The 17,227-nt window shown below is 51.5% G+C and overlaps 1 protein-coding gene across 1 annotated transcript in view; it reads left to right on the forward strand.

Annotated features, from left to right (window-relative positions):
• The window catches only part of PLEKHA7 (pleckstrin homology domain containing A7), a 235,597-nt gene that overhangs the window by 11,965 nt on the left and 206,405 nt on the right, over positions 1-17,227 (forward strand). Inside the window, 1 exon segment of the mRNA XM_073605996.1 lies at positions 2,695-2,752. Within this exon segment, the coding sequence (XP_073462097.1) occupies positions 2,695-2,752 (58 nt within the window).

The raw sequence follows: 17,227 nt of genomic DNA on the forward strand, positions 1-17,227 counted from the left end.
ACCATAACCACCATTAACCCTCTCCCTGCCAGACACCCAACCATAACCACCATTAACCCTCTCCCTGCCAGACACCCAACCATAACCACCATTAATCCTCTCCCCGCCGAACACCCAACCATAACCACCATTAACCCTCTCCCTGCCGAACACCCAACCATAACCACCATTAACCCTCTCCCTGCCAGACACCCAACCATAACCACCATTAACCCTCTCCCTGCCAGACACCCAACCATAACCACCATTAACCCTCTCCCTGCCAGACACCCAACCATAACCACCATTAACCCTCTCCCTGCCAGACACCCAACCATAACCACCATTAACCCTCTCCCTGCCAGACACCCAACCATAACCACCATTAACCCTCTCCCTGCCAGACACCCAACCATAACCACCATTAACCCTCTCCCTGCCAGACACCCAACCATAACCACCATTAACCCTCTCCCTGCCAGACACCCAACCATAACCACCATTAACCCTCTCCCTGCCAGACACCCAACCATAACCACCATTAACCCTCTCCCTGCCAGACACCCAACCATAACCACCATTAACCCTCTCCCTGCCAGACACCCAACCATAACCACCATTAACCCTCTCCCTGCCAGACACCCAACCATAACCACCATTAACCCTCTCCCTGCCAGACACCCAACCATAACCACCATTAACCCTCTCCCTGCCAGACACCCAACCATAACCACCATTAACCCTCTCCCTGCCAGACACCCAACCATAACCACCATTAACCCTCTCCCTGCCAGACACCCAACCATAACCACCATTAACCCTCTCCCTGCCAGACACCCAACCATAACCACCATTAACCCTCTCCCTGCCAGACACCCAACCATAACCACCATTAACCCTCTCCCTGCCAGACACCCAACCATAACCACCATTAACCCTCTCCCTGCCAGACACCCAACCATAACCACCATTAACCCTCTCCCTGCCAGACACCCAACCATAACCACCATTAACCCTCTCCCTGCCAGACACCCAACCATAACCACCATTAACCCTCTCCCTGCCAGACACCCAACCATAACCACCATTAACCCTCTCCCTGCCAGACACCCAACCATAACCACCATTAACCCTCTCCCTGCCAGACACCCAACCATAACCACCATTAACCCTCTCCCTGCCAGACACCCAACCATAACCACCATTAACCCTCTCCCTGCCAGACACCCAACCATAACCACCATTAACCCTCTCCCTGCCAGACACCCAACCATAACCACCATTAACCCTCTCCCTGCCAGACACCCAACCATAACCACCATTAACCCTCTCCCTGCCAGACACCCAACCATAACCACCATTAACCCTCTCCCTGCCAGACACCCAACCATAACCACCATTAACCCTCTCCCTGCCAGACACCCAACCATAACCACCATTAACCCTCTCCCTGCCAGACACCCAACCATAACCACCATTAACCCTCTCCCTGCCAGACACCCAACCATAACCACCATTAACCCTCTCCCTGCCAGACACCCAACCATAACCACCATTAACCCTCTCCCTGCCAGACAACCAACCATAACCACCATTAACCCTCTCCCTGCCGAACACCCAACCATAACCATCATTAACCCTCTCCCTGCCGAACACCGGACCATAACCACCATTAACCCTCTCCCTGCCGGACCCAACCCTAATCCATGCCAAATCTCTTCACCTGTGTGCACGACATGACAAATATTGAAAACCCCAAATCTGGTCGGGGCCTCTGTATACCAGCACGTCTGGCACCCCAGAATGTGGTCGGGGCCTCTGTATACCAGCAGGTTTGGCACCCCAGAATGTGGTCGGGGCCTCTGTATACCAGCACGTCTGGCACCCCAGAATGTGGTCGGGGCCTCTGTATACCAGCACGTCTGGCACCCCAGAATGTGGTCGGGGCCTCTGTATACCAGCACGTCTGGCACCCCAGAATGTGGTCGGGGCCTCTGTATACCAGCACGTCTGGCACCCCAGAATGTGGTCAGGGCTTCTGTATACCAGCACGTCTGGCACCCCAGAATGTGGTCGGGGCCTCTGTATACCAGCACGTCTGGCACCCCAGAATGTGGTCGGGGCCTCTGTATACCAGCACGTCTGGCACCCCAGAATGTGGTCGGGGCTTCTGTATACCAGCAGGTCTGGCACCCCAGAATGTGGTCGGGGCCACTTTTTAATATTGCAGGTTTGTGAAATAATGAAGTTTGAATGTATACTGTGCTTTGTTCTACTGTTCCTGTAAAGGCTCTTGAAGTATCTGCTTTCCTGAATAGGATCTGGTCTGCTCCTCTGTGCAGATTTAGTAACCCTTCCTTTTGGATACACTGACACTTCCAGAGCCTGTACAAGGATGCTTTCACACTTGTGTGTGCACATTTGTTTTCAGTGGGCCCTCAACGTGGATCTAAGAGCCACAAATGTACACTATGAGCCCACACCCCCGATCACTAGTGTTACCCTTGTGTCTGATTGAATAGATAAGCCCCGTACACGGAGGGAGAGTGCTGAACGATCGGTAATAGTGATGAGTGAATGTGGCCCCAAGGAGCGCCCATGTCCCCCCCCCCCCCCCCATCCTTATTACACATGAGTCCTCCCCGTTCTTGATGTCGTATTTTGTACTTCTCTATGGTACTTGTATCTGATATCTTCCTGTTTTTCTCTTCTCAGATCTCCCCCGCGGTTGGGAAGAAGGATTCACGGAGGAAGGGGCCAGCTTCTTCATAGAGTGAGTACATTTCCGTGGTGTCGGTGGACATCGCCCTGTGTGGCAGGCGGTTCTCTGATAATTGCTGAGATCTGCAGAGTGTGCGATGCTCTGCAGGGACTCCTCCATAATTTGGTGTTTTATTGTTGTTGAGATACCTGAGGAGCCCTTTGTGTCTGCTTCAAATCGGGGGGTGCCGGGCAGTTTTATGGTTGGTGATCCAGCAGTCCATAGCCTCACATGGGGGGAGTGGGATTTGTGTGGGGGGGGGGGGTGTTAGTATGTTATTGTCTATTTGTCTACAGACTCCATGTGTCAGTTATTTGTGGGAAGTGATCGGAAGAGGCAGGTTGCATCGAAAAGTCCTCTTCCACCAGGACCAGGACTGTACCTCTGGGTGTTTGGCTGCCATCAGTGAAGCATGGTTTACCCCAGGGATGTAGGGGTCCTACCTGATTTGGGGGTGCAGTTAAAAAATCTGGGGACATTCTGTCATCAATGTGTGTGCCACCTGGAAGTAACGCCTGACAGCTAAGTATGTGTCGGGCTGTCATTAGATTATCATGATTAAACAGAATCTCTGCCCCCTTATATCAACTGCCCCATACAGCTGCCCCCATTAGAGTGCCCCTTTACATCAGCTGCCCCATCAGACTGGCTTTTGGATCCTTGAATGCCCCCTGAGGGACCTGGAAGGGTGCAACCTAAATCTTGGGGGACTTGGGGGTACAGCCCTCCCTAGCAACCCCTTGATCTGGGCCTGGCTCAGAAGAGGATCCCCCCTGCCCCTTCTCCACAGATCCCAGTGCCTGCTACTTCTTCCCAAGATTGATAGATGACTGGTGAGCAGGGAGCTGAAGTCATGGATGGTGATATGGAAAGGTTTGAGGGTCAGTAGAAGTCTTCTCCAGGACAATTCCCTAAGGAGGTTCCCCCCGGGACGGTTCCCAAGGAGGTTCCCCCCCCCCGGGACGGCTCCCAGGGAGGTTCCCCCCCCGGGACGGCTCCCAGGGAGGTTCCCCCCCCGGGACGGCTCCCAGGGAGGTTCCCCCCCCGGGACGGCTCCCAGGGAGGTTCCCCCCCCGGGACGGCTCCCAGGGAGGTTCCCCCCCCGGGACGGCTCCCAGGGAGGTTCCCCCCCGGGACGGTTCCCAGGGAGGTTCCCCCCCCCCCGGGACGGTTCCCAGGGAGGTTCCCCCCCCCCCCCCCGGGATGGTACCCAGGGAGGTTCCCCCCCCCCCCCCGGGACGGTTCCCAGGGAGGTTCCCCCCGGGACGGTTCCTAGGGAGGTTCCCCCGGGACAGTTCCCCAGGACGGTTCTCTTCCATCGTTTGGAGAAGTCCAGTGGAGTTGATGGAGATGATGTTGGAGTCATGAGTCTCTCTCCCTCCCCCTCTCCCTCCACCCCTCCCTCCCCTCATAGTGGTGTCATCCAGTATGTTGGGCTCACTGGGATCCCTAAAAAATGTTTTACAAACTTGAACACAAAAAGAGCTAACCAATCAGAGAACAGCTTTCAGATAAAGCAAGGGATCTGATTGGTCGGATTCTCTCTGGGTCAGTGTTATTGGCTCGGTGTTGTGTGTAGGGGTGTATTTTTTGTTGTATCTGTTCGTATAATAAGTTGTTCTCCTGCTCTGTGTCTGTGGCGGGGTTGGTATAAAAACCAATAAGATATATGAGAAAAGGGGGTGGAGTCCTCTCCCTGCGTCGGTCGGAGGCGCTGAGAATCCAGAATTGATTGTTGAATTGTTATAAACTGTTTCTCCGATATTATGTGTCATCAGATCAGCGATACAATGTGATCGATTCACTAAAAGAAAAGAGACCGTTCCCCGAGCTTAGCAAATGGGATGACGCTGCGCTCGCTCCAATCGTCCAATCATGTGTCAGCAAAGAGGCTTTTTAAAAAAAAAAAAAAAAAATTCTCTTACATGATTGGATAACATTGATTTTGCTGTGTGCTCCGCCTCTTTTAGTAAAACCCCCAATGATTCTGACATTTATTTCTTTGTCTTCTGTTTTATATGTTTTATTTATTTCTATACAGAGTGATATTTCTCATTATTTTTGATATGTGACTTTTTTGTTTCTACGTCTTCCAATCAGAGCGGAGTGTCGGGTGTCATGTGATCGATGTTTGTTATATGAAGAGGAATTTTATTTTATTGTAAAATTTGTTTTTAAGCCGCAGTATTCTCCACTGCCGTTTCCAGCCTGTAAATGAGCGCAGAAATATTTTAGGGCTTTTGTGATTGGCTGTCCAGTTTACTGAGGAACTACAAATCTCAGCATGTCCTGGCTGGTCTGGGACCTCTACCGGGTTATATAGGATGTGGGGAACTACAAGTCCCAGATCAGCCAGGATGTTTAGTACAACAACCCAAACCTCCATATAACACCAACACCTTTCCACCTTCATAGACTACAGAGGCTGAGGAACTACAAGTCCCAGATCAGCCGGACCCTGTAAACTTCCCTATCACGAGAGGCGGCAAAACTGCACTCCAATAGTGGACGGCACCCCGTCATGGTCCGCTGTCACTGTGTGCTTTATAGTGTTACGGTCTCTTGGCAAGAAGAACGTTTACATGTCCTGGCTGATGTGGGACTTGTAGTTCCATACCTCCTATGTAAGCCATTGTAAGTCCCAGACCACCCGGGACATGCTGGTGTACATTCAGAGTCTGGTATGGCAGAGCGGTGTTGGTTGCATTGCATGTCCCGGTGATCTGGGACTTGTAGTTCCCCGGCCCCTGGATAGACACACTGTCACAATTGTCACATTGCATGTCCCGGGTGATCTGGGACTTGTAGTTCCCCGGCCCCTGGATAGGCATGCTGTCACAATTGTTGCAGTGCTTGTCCCGGGTGATCTGGGACTTGTAGTTCCCCGGCCTCTGGATAGACACACTGTCACAATTGTCACATTACATGTCCCGGGTGATCTGGGACTTGTAGTTCCCCGGCCTCTGGATAGACACACTGTCACAATTGTCACATTGCATGTCCCGGGTGATCTGGGACTTGTAGTTCCCCAGCCCCTGGATAGACACACTGTCACAATTGTCACATTACATGTCCCGGGTGATCTGGGACTTGTAGTTCCCCGGCCCCTGGATAGGCATGCTGTCACAATTGTTGCAGTGCTTGTCCCGGGTGATCTGGGACTTGTAGTTCCCCGGCCTCTGGATAGACACACTGTCACAATTGTCACATTACATGTCCCGGGTGATCTGGGACTTGTAGTTCCCCGGCCTCTGGATAGACACACTGTCACAATTGTCACATTGCATGTCCCGGGTGATCTGGGACTTGTAGTTCCCCAGCCCCTGGATAGACACACTGTCACAATTGTCACATTACATGTCCCGGGTGATCTGGGACTTGTAGTTCCCCGGCCTCTGGATAGACACACTGTCACAATTGTTGAATTGCATGTCCCGGGTGATCTGGAACTTGTAGTTCCCCGGCCCCTGGATAGACACACTGTCACAATTGTTGAATTACATGTCCCGGGTGATCTGGGACTTGTAGTTCCCCGGCCCCTGGATAGGCATGCTGTCACAATTGTCGCATTGCTTGTCCCGGGTGATCTGGGACTTGTAGTTCCCCGGCCTCTGGATAGACACACTGTCACAATTGTTGAATTGCATGTCCCGGGTGATCTGGAACTTGTAGTTCCCCGGCCTCTGGATAGACACACTGTCACAATTGTTGAATTGCATGTCCCGGGTGATCTGGAACTTGTAGTTCCCCGGCCCCTGGATAGACACACTGTCACAATTGTCGCATTGCTTGTCCCGGGTGATCTGGGACTTGTAGTTCCCCAGCCTCTGGATAGACACACTGTCACAATTGTCGCATTGCTTGTCCCGGGTGATCTGGGACTTGTAGTTCCCCAGCCCCTGGATAGACACACTGTCACAATTGTCGCATTGCATGTCCCGGGTGATCTGGGACTTGTAGTTCCCCAGCCCCTGGATAGACACACTGTCACAATTGTCGCATTGCATGTCCCGGGTGATCTGGGACTTGTAGTTCCCCGGCCTCTGTATAGACGCACTGTCACAATTGTTGCATTGCATGTCCCGGGTGATCTGGGACTTGTAGTTCCCCGGCCTCTCTGTGGGTGGGGTAGGGGGCTGCGGTTTGTTTGTACGGAGTCTTCCTGGTGATTAGCGAGTTTGTTCCGGTGATTACAGTTTTGCAGCGTGCCCAGCAACAGGAAGGAGGGAGATGTTTGTTTTGTGAGTGTTTATCAATGCTGGCGACGCTGCCACCGTGTGCGCCAACCGCCCCGGGCGTGTTCAGAGCGCCGGAGCTTCTGTGCCAGGATTGGTGGGAGGAGACGGGAGAAGAGAACTTTCCTAAATCAAGTCTGGTTGTCTTGCTGGAGAAATCCATCACTCCTCCGCTCCGCGTCTCGCCATTGTCACACTTCTGTCATTATTATTGATGGAAATCATTTTAAAGTGTTTTTGCCGTAAACTCTCCGGGTGCGTCCATCCGGCACAAAGTGAACGTTTTATTCTGTATTTTGATACTTCCTAATATTTGGGGGGGGGGACATTGAGCTTCTCACAATGTGCATTAAAAGCTGCACAAAGTCAGGTAGAGCTCCCCCCCCCCCCCCCCCCCCTGTCATTTCCTGGCTGGAGGACATTGCGCATCATCCAGCCCTTTCCTCCTCACCCTGACTGCCCTTGGGCCCATCCTCATTCATTGAATTCCAGTTCTTTCAATCATTGAGGCTCAGCCTCACGTGTGGGCGTTACCTATACAGATACAGCCTGCCTAGGAACGCCCACTCCTCCAGACTGACACCCACTCATCAAGAGAACCAGTGATGACATCACAGTCTAAAAAAAGATATGTAATAAAAATGGAACAAGGTTATTTTATAATGTCATTATCATGTTGATGAGGGGGAGGAGGGAACACGGGAAGGCAAAATATAAGCAGTATTAAAAAACAAAATAAAAACACTATCGTTTCACCTCCACCGCCGACTCCAACGTATTTTGCAGATGGTGGATTTCACACGTTACTCCATCTCTAGCTGAAGGCAAATGACGTCCTGAACGCTTTTAACAGAAAATCATATCCATTGCATTGTACTTCTTCCCTGCTTAGCACACATCTCCAGCTTTATCCCAGTAGCACTGATCAGTGATGGTCCTCATGTCTGGTGTTTGGTACAGTTAGTCATTGATGGTCCAATCCTCGTGTCTGGTGTTGGGTACAGTTGGTCAGTGATGGTCCTCGTGTCTGGTGTAGGGTACAGTTGGTCAGTGATGGTCCTCATGCCTGGTGTAGGGTACAGTTGGTCAGTGATGGTCCTCGTATCTGGTGTAGGGTACAGTTGGTCAGTGATGGTCCTCATGTCTGGTGTTGGGTACAGTTGGTCAGTGATGGTCCTCGTGTCTGGTGTAGGGTACAGTTGGTCAGTGATGGTCCTCATGCCTGGTGTAGGGTACAGTTGGTCAGTGATGGTCCTCATGCCTGGTGTAGGGTACAGTTGGTCAGTGATGGTCCTCGTATCTGGTGTAGGGTACAGTTGGTCAGTGATGGTCCTCATGTCTGGTGTAGGGTACAGTTGGTCAGTGACAGTCCTCGTATCTGGTGTTGGGTACAGTTGGTCAGTGATGGCCCTCGTGTCTGGTGTAGGGTACATTTGGTCAGTTATGGTTCTCACGTTTGGCGTTGGCCACAGTTGGTTGGTGTTGGTCCTCGTAGGGGGAGGGATGAACACCAATATGTGAATTGATGGTTGAAGCCCAGGGACTGATTCTGGGACTATGTAGATACTTGCCAGCACACCAAGGATCAGCACAAGGTGGCGTCCAAATGGTGTAATTTATTACATGATCACAACACAAAAAGGCGCAACGTTTCGGAGTCACGTAGGACCCCTTCGTCAGGCATGTGATTCTGGGACTAAGGACTGAAATATATCAAGAGTGACCAATGTCAAGGCAGAGACAGCCAGGAAAGCGGTCTTATCACAGGAGGTCAGTGATAGCAGCCTCTATCTCCCTCCACATTTTATAGGAGATAATCGCTTGGAGAAGAAATGTTTTTTTCATTTTATTGCCAGGCTGCTCCTCTCAGAACATTTCTAGATGAAATGACCATAAAACACATTTTATTGTGTGAGGTCTCTGGATTCCGACAGCCGCAAGTTACTTTATTGTTCATTTTATGTTATAGCAATTCTATTCTCTTCAAACCGTTCAATCCCCAAATCTCTTCTCTGTGTGCGGTCATTATCCCCATGTCCCCCCAGGATAGTTCATCACTCAATGGGCCCTTCTATAAATCACCCCCAGTATATTTCCATCCCCTAATGGGTCCTTCTATAAATCACTCCCCAGTATATCTCCATCCCTCAATGGACCCTTCTATAAATTACCCCCCCCCCAGTATATCTCCATCACTCAATGGACCCTTCTATAAATCACCCCCCCCCCCCGTATATCTCCATCCCTCAATGGGCCCTTCTGTAAATCACCCCCCAGTATATCTCCATCCCTCAATGGACCCTTCTATAAATCGCCCCCCCCCAGTATATCTCCATCCCTCAATGGGCCCTTCTATAAATTACCCCCCAGTATATCTCCATCCCTCAATGAGCCCTTCTATAAATTACCCCCCAGTATATCTCCATCCCTCAATGGACCCTTCTATAAATCACCTCCCCAGTATATCTCCATCCCCCAATGGACCCTTCTATAAATCACCCCAGTATATCTCCATCCCTCAATGGACCCTTCTATAAATCACCCCCAGTATATCTCCATCCCTCAACGGGCCCTTCTATAAATCACCTCCCCAGTATATCTCCATCCCTCAATGGACCCTTCTATAAATCGCCCCCCCCCCCCAGTATATCTCCATCCCTCAATGGGCCCTTCTATAAATCACCCCCAGTATATCTCCATCCCTCAATGGGCCCTTCTATAAATCGCCCCCCAGTATATCTCCATCCCCCAATGGGCCCTTCTATAAATCACCTCCCCAGTATATCTCCATCCCCCAATGGGCCCTTCTATAAATCACCTCCCCAGTATATCTCCATCCCTCAATGGACCCTTCTATAAATCGCCCCCCAGTATATCTCCATCCCTCAATGGACCCTTCTATAAATCGACCCCCAGTATATCTCCATCCCTCAATGGACCCTTCTATAAATCGACCACCAGTATATCTCCATCCCTCAATGGACCCTTCTATAAATCGACCCCCAGTATATCTCCATCCCTCAATGGGTCCCTCTGTGTTCACAGATTCTAGTTCTGAATCGTTAAAGCCCATTTTCAGACAATAATTACTTTGTGCTGGACTGAGTGAGGGAGGGTTAGATTCTTTGTCTGGTTTTTATTGCCTACTTTGTCCCTTTTTTGGTGATTTTTTTTTTTTTTTTTTACCTCCTAGCACAGGAAATGTTAAGAAATCCCTCCAGTGAGGACACATGTGGAAGGGCTCCAGCTTCTGTTTTAATTGCTTTCCATACAATACTATCCCTAATGACACCCCCCCCCTTCACCATTTGTCCAATGGACGTCACAATGTGATGATGGGACACAATGTGACTATGTAGTCATTCCCCGGTCACAAGGGCTTTCTTCCATATTAGATAAATCTGCCCATCTACATACCCGGATAAGTAGAGCTTCTGCCGTACTTCCAGACTAATGATGTCTCATTGACCCCCAGCCCTACAGCCATGTCTCTGCCTCCCTCTCCCCCCACCCCCCATAACTAGATGAACCTGAGTTAGTTTATTGTGCCCGGAGTTGGGCTTTAAGCCCCAGTAAGGTAAGTTCCCAGGGTGTGTGAGATGAATATAAGGTAAGTGTCTGGTGTGTGGGATGGGTACGCCTATAGATGTCCTTTCTGATGCTGTGATGTCACTGCTTCCCAGTTATCGGATTGGATGTTTTCCCTGGTTGTGTGGTCAAGTTTCAGAAATGGCTGCCAGTGGAACGTATTGATGACAGGTACACTTGTTGCAGGCCAGGTTGGTTCCTCATTATGTGTGATTAACCCCCTCATCCATCATCTTATCGTTACCATTGTGGCAGTATAGTTCTGGGTCTACTAATCTCCAGTCCTGGAGGGTCGGGATACTCTGAATATATCAGGATTTTTGTAGTTAACAGTTTGCAGCCAGTGAAGTAAGATTACTGTGGCCCCTGTGTGGCATTTAAGGAGGGGCCCTGAACACTCTATGCCAGCCTTTCTCAACTAGGGTTACTCCTCTTGAGCAATGGTGGATTGTTCTCCTGCCTTCATTGACCACTAAGTGGGGGCAGTTCTTCATTACCCATCTGTATAAGGAGGCACAAGATACTGGTGACCTCATCTGACTACCAATGTGAGGGGTCTTCCCCTGCTGATCATTAGGTGGGGGTAACTCTTCATTATAAGGAGGCACACCTTCAGTGAATGTCATGGTAGTGGTGACTTTATCGGACAACCAAGGTGATGGGTCTACCTCCACTGATCACCAAGTGGGGGCAATTTTTTATTATCCATCTTCATACGGAGGAACATCTCAAATGATTATCATGGTAGAGGTGACCTTATCTGATGACTAATGTGAGGGGTCTACCTCCACTGATCACCAAATGGAGGCAATTCTTCATTATCCATCTGCACAAGGAGGCATGTCTTGAATGATTATTCTTAGTAGTGGTGACATCATCTGACCACCAATGTGGGGAGGCTTTCACCACTGATCACCAAGTGGAGGCAATTCTTACCCATCTTCAGAAGGAGGTGCAAGGTACAGCTGATTTTATCTGACCACCAAGGTTAAGGGCTGTTCTTCCATTTGCCACCAAGTAGGGTAAATTCTTAATTGCCCATCTTCACAAGGAGGCATAGTAGTGGTGACCTCATCTGACCACCAATGTGAGGAGTTCCTCTGCTGATCATCAAGTGGGGGGGGGGGCGCAATTCTTCATTGCTCAACTCTGATGAATGTCATGGTGGTGACCTCATCTGACCACCGATGAAGGGTCTTCCTTCAGTGATCACAAGTTTATGAGGACAGAAGAACGGTTCCTGCCTTTGTTTTTTACTGGTCTTTATTACAATAGCAATATTTTTGCAGTATAGAGGGGGGGGGGGGGGGGTGTTGTAAAATAATCCCCTGGGGATGTCGTGTACCATGGGGACGTTGCATTCTTTTATTTAAACTTTCTACATCTTCATGTCCATGTACTCTGATCTGTACATAATTAGTGGTGGGGGTTCCCTGAGCCCTGCCGGTTATTTTCGGTTCCTCTGCGGTGAGCAGGTTGAGGAAGGTTGGTGTATTGTGTAGCACCTGCTTTTATTTTTGTGGTGGTGACCTTTGTATGGGTGTGAGCGGTGTAGAATAACTCCAGGGAAGGTTTACTCCTCTGCACACCCGTTCTGTCAATCATTTCCCTTCCACACCTGTGTGCTGGGTGTTGTGTTTGGGGGTTTGTTCTCTGCGGAGATAACGCTCTGCACACCACTCCCGCTCTGCACACTCCACCGATGGCCAGGGAAGGGTTAATGTTGTGTTATTCAGTGTGGTGACCTTTCTCCGCTCTCAGGAATGTCACTTCAGCTCCTTCCTTGTTTTCCTTTCATGACACTGTGTGCTTTGAGATGAGGGCCCACAATACAGCCTGCGGGGCCCACAACATGGGATAACACAGCAGGGCCCACAACACAGGAATATACAATATGGTCTTCAGGGCCCACAATACAGGAATATACAATATGGTCTTCAGGGCCCACAACATGGGATGACACAACACGGCCAACAGGGCCCACAACACAGGAATATACAATATGGTCTTCAGGGCCCACAACATGGGATAACAAAACACGGCCAACAGGGCCCACAACACAGGGATATACAACATGGTCTTTAGGGCCCACAACATGGGATAACACAGCAGGGCCCACAACACAGGGATATACAATATGGTCTTCAGGGCCGACAACATGGGATGACACAACACGGCCAACAGGGCCCACAACACAGGGATATGGATATACAATATGGTCTACAGGGCCCACAACATGGCATAACACCACGGCCCACAACATAGGAATATACAATATGGTCTACAGGGCCCACAACATGGGATAAAACAACATGACCCACAGGGCCCACAACATGGCATAACACAATGTGGCCTACAGGGCCCACCAAGTGGAAATATACAACAGGGCCCACAGCATGGGATAACACAACACGACCCACAGGGCCAACAACATGGGATAACACAACACGGCCCTCAGGGCCCACAACGTGGAAATATACAACATGGCCTACAGGGCCCACAACACAGGAATATACAACATGGCCCACAACACGAGAATATACAACACGGAAATATACAACGCGGCTCACAACATGGGAATATACAACACGGTCCACAGGGCCCACAACACGGGAGTACACAACATATCCTACAGAGCTTGATCCTTAGGGTCATGGTGTTATGTATGTGTCACATTGGTGGTGAGGGGGGCCGGGCTACAGCCTTGTTTGGGTGATGTATATATGACCGCTGTGGTGAAGGAGGCCGAGCCCCAGCCTTGGGGTGATGTGTGTGTGTGTGTGTGTGTGTGTGTGTGTATATATAGTGGCCGTGGTGAGGGTGGTCAGGCCCCAGCCTCGTTGGGGTGATGTGTGTGTGTGTGTGTGTGTGTGTGTGTATATATAGGACAGCGGCATTGGTGAGGGAGGCCGGGCCCCAGCCTCGTTGGAGTGATGTATATATGATGGCGGTGGTGAGGGAGGCCGGACCCCCAGCCTTGTCTGGGTGATGTATATGATGGTTGTAATAAGGGATACTGGGCCCCAGCCTCGTTGGGATGATGTATATATGGTGGCGGTGGTGATAAGGGAGGCCGGGCCCCAGCCTTCTTGAGGTTATATATATATGATGGTGATAAGGGAGGCTGGGCCCCAGCCTTGTCGGGGGGATGTATATATGATGATGGTGGTGAGGGAGGCCGGGCCCCGGCCTTGTTGGGGTGATGTATATATGATGGTGGTGAGGGAGGCCGGGCCCCGGCCTTGTTGGGGTGGTGTATATATGATGGTGGTGAGGGAGACCGGGTCCCAGCCTTGTTGGGGTGATGTATATATGATGGTGATAAGGGAGGCCGGGCCCCAGCCTTGTTGGGGTGATGTTTATATGATGTGGTGATAAGGGAGGCCGGGCCCCAGCCTTGTTGGGGAGATGTATATATGATGGTGGTGGTAGTGAGGGAGGCCGGGCCCCAGCCTTGTTGGGGAGATGTATATATGATGGTGGTGGTAGTGAGGGAGGCCGGGCCCCAGCCTTGTTGGGGAGATGTATATATGATGGTGGTGGTAGTGAGGGAGGCCGGGCCCCAGCCTTGTTGGGGTGATGTATATATGATGATGGTGGTGAGGGAGGCCGGGCCCCAGCCTTGTCGGAGTGATGTATATATGATGGTGGTGATAAGGGAGGCTGGGCCCCAGCCTTGTTGGGGTGATGTATATATGATGATGGTGGTGAGGGAGGCCGGGCCCCAGCCTTGTTGGGGTGATGTATGTATGATGGTGGTGATAAGGGAGGCTGGGCCCCAGCCTTGTTGGGGTGATGTATAGATGATGGTGGCGGTGAGGGAGGCCGGGCCCCGGCCTTGTTGGGGTGATGTATATATGATGGTGGTGAGGGAGGCCGGGCCCCGGCCTCGTTGGAGTGATGTATATATGATGGTGGTGGTGAGGGAGGCCGGGCCCCGGCCTTGTTGGAGTGATGTATATATGATGGTGGTGATAAGGGAGGCCGGGCCCCGGCCTTGTTGGGGTGATGTATATATGATGGCGGTGGTGAGGGAGGCCGGGCCCTGGCCTCGGTGGGGTGATGTATATATGATGGTGGTGAGGGAGGTCGGGCCCCGGCCTCATTGGGGTGATGTATATATGATGGTGATAAGGGAGGCCGGGCCCCAGCATTGTTGGGGAGATGTATATAAGATGGTGGTGGTAGTGAGGGAGGCCGGGCCCCAGCCTTGTTGGGGTGATGTTTATATGATGTGGTGATAAGGGAGGCCGGGCCCCAGCCTTGTTGGGGAGATGTATATATGATGGTGGTGGTAGTGAGGGAGGCCGGGCCCCAGCCTTGTTGGGGAGATGTATATATGATGGTGGTGGTAGTGAGGGAGGCCGGGCCCCAGCCTTGTTGGGGAGATGTATATATGATGGTGGTGGTAGTGAGGGAGGCCGGGCCCCAGCCTTGTTGGGGAGATGTATATATGATGGTGGTGGTAGTGAGGGAGGCCGGGCCCCAGCCTTGTTGGGGTGATGTATATATGATGATGGTGGTGAGGGAGGCCGGGCCCCAGCCTTGTCGGAGTGATGTATATATGATGGTGGTGATAAGGGAGGCCGGGCCCCAGCCTTGTCGGAGTGATGTATATATGATGGTGGTGATAAGGGAGGCTGGGCCCCAGCCTTGTTGGGGTGATGTATATATGATGGTGGTGAGGGAGACCGGGCCCCAGCCTCATTGGGGTGATGTACATATGATGGTGGTGGTGAGGGAGGCCGGGCCCTGGCCTTGTTGGAGTGATGTATATATGATGGTGGTGATAAGGGAGGCCGGGCCCTGGCCTCGGTGGGGTGGTGTATATATGATGGCGGTGGTGAGGGAGGCCGGGCCCTGGCCTCGGTGGGGTGATGTATATATGATGGTGGTGGTGAGGGAGGCCGGGCCCCAGCCTTGTTGGGGTGATGTATATATGATGGTGGTGGTGAGGGAGACCGGGCCCCAGCCTTGTTGCGGTGATGTATATATGATGGTGGTGAGGGAGGTCGGGCCCCAGCCTTGTTGGGGTGATGTATATATGATGGTGGTGAGGGAGGCCGGGCCCCAGCCTTGTTGGGGTGATGTATATATGATGGTGGTGAGGGAGGTCGGGCCCCAGCCTTGTTGGGGTGATGTATATATGATGATGGTGGTGAGGGAGGTCGGGCCCCGGCCTCGTTGGGGTGATGTATATATGATGGTGGTGGTGAGGGAGGCCGGGCCCCGGCCTCATTGGGGTGATGTATATATGATGGTGGTGAGGGAGGTCGGGCCCCGGCCTCATTGGGGTGATGTATATATGATGGTGGTGAGGGAGGTCGGGCCCCGGCCTCATTAGGATGATCTACGATCGGCTCGGAGGGATCGGCGGTATGAACTGTTCCCCGGTGTTTTGGTATATTATGAATTTTCATCATTCCGCACCATGCTGTCCATTTTGTTCAGTCTAATGGCCAATAAAGTTTTATTGTAGAGCGCGGCGGGTACTTACGGGGTCAATTGCTCTCATCATTATCTCCGATTATTTTCGTTAACGAGGGAATAAAATGGAGGCAGAACACGGAGGCCGGCTGACCGTCCTCTGGATATATATATATACAGCGCACCGCCGTTTGTCAGAGTTGTGATGGGTGAGAACTCTCTGTATTGCCCTCCAGCAGCCAATCAGATTCATGCCGTCCTCCCGCCATTGTGTTGCAGTAATAATATTGTGTGATAATGTGATGGCGGGTGTCCCCGTTAGTCGGGGGGGGGGGGCAGCGGGTCGGGGTGGGGGGGGGCAGCGGGGTGGGGGGGGAGGGGGGGCAGCCTCATCAATGTTTATTGTAAAATGAAGATTTCATGTACAGAGAATAACAAAGTAGCGGAATAAAGGCGGATCAGTCGGGTCGATCGTCGGGGTCGGTATTTGGCGATAATCTTGTTGTGAAATAAGAATTTTATAAACGGCTTAGAGAAGAGGAATTCCGACTGAACCGCCGTCCAACCGACTGTGAAATGAGATTATCTGCCTCCTCCGTGTCAGGTGACCGACACTCCACCTGGAGCTACAGGACCCCTCCGGAGCCGGACGGGACCCCCTACAGGTCTGCACTCCAGGTACTAAGAGGACCCCAGACCACAAGATGGCGCCGTGATTAGGAATCCCTCCATCTGATGAGAGATCTGAAGAAGGTACAATCGGATTGTATAGTGTATGGTCATCTTTAGGCTGCTGCACACATTGTAATCAGATTGTGCAATCTTCTATATTTTTACAAAATAAATCAATTGTGGTTGGTGGGGGTCTGCAGATTGGGGGGGGGGGTCCTATAATTGTGGTTGGTGGGGGTCTGCAGATTGGGGGGGGGGGTCCTATAATTGTGGTTGGTGGGGGTCTGCAGATTGGGGGGGGGGGGGGTCCTATAATTGTGGTTGGTGGGTGTCTGCAGATTGAGGGGGGGGTCCTATAATTGTGGTTGGGGGGCGGGTCTGCAGATTGGGGGGGTCCTATAATTGTGGTTGGGGGGGTCTGCAGATTGGGGGGGTCCTGTAATTGTGGTTGGGGGGGTCTGCAGATTGGGGGGGTCCTGTAATTGTGGTTGGTGGGTGTCTGCAGATTGGGGGGGTCCTATAATTGTGGTTGGTGGGTGTCTGCAGATTGGGGGGGACCTATAAT

Source organism: Aquarana catesbeiana, linkage group LG11 (assembly GCF_042186555.1).
Source record: "Aquarana catesbeiana isolate 2022-GZ linkage group LG11, ASM4218655v1, whole genome shotgun sequence".
Classification (NCBI taxonomy): Eukaryota; Metazoa; Chordata; class Amphibia; order Anura; family Ranidae; genus Aquarana; species Aquarana catesbeiana.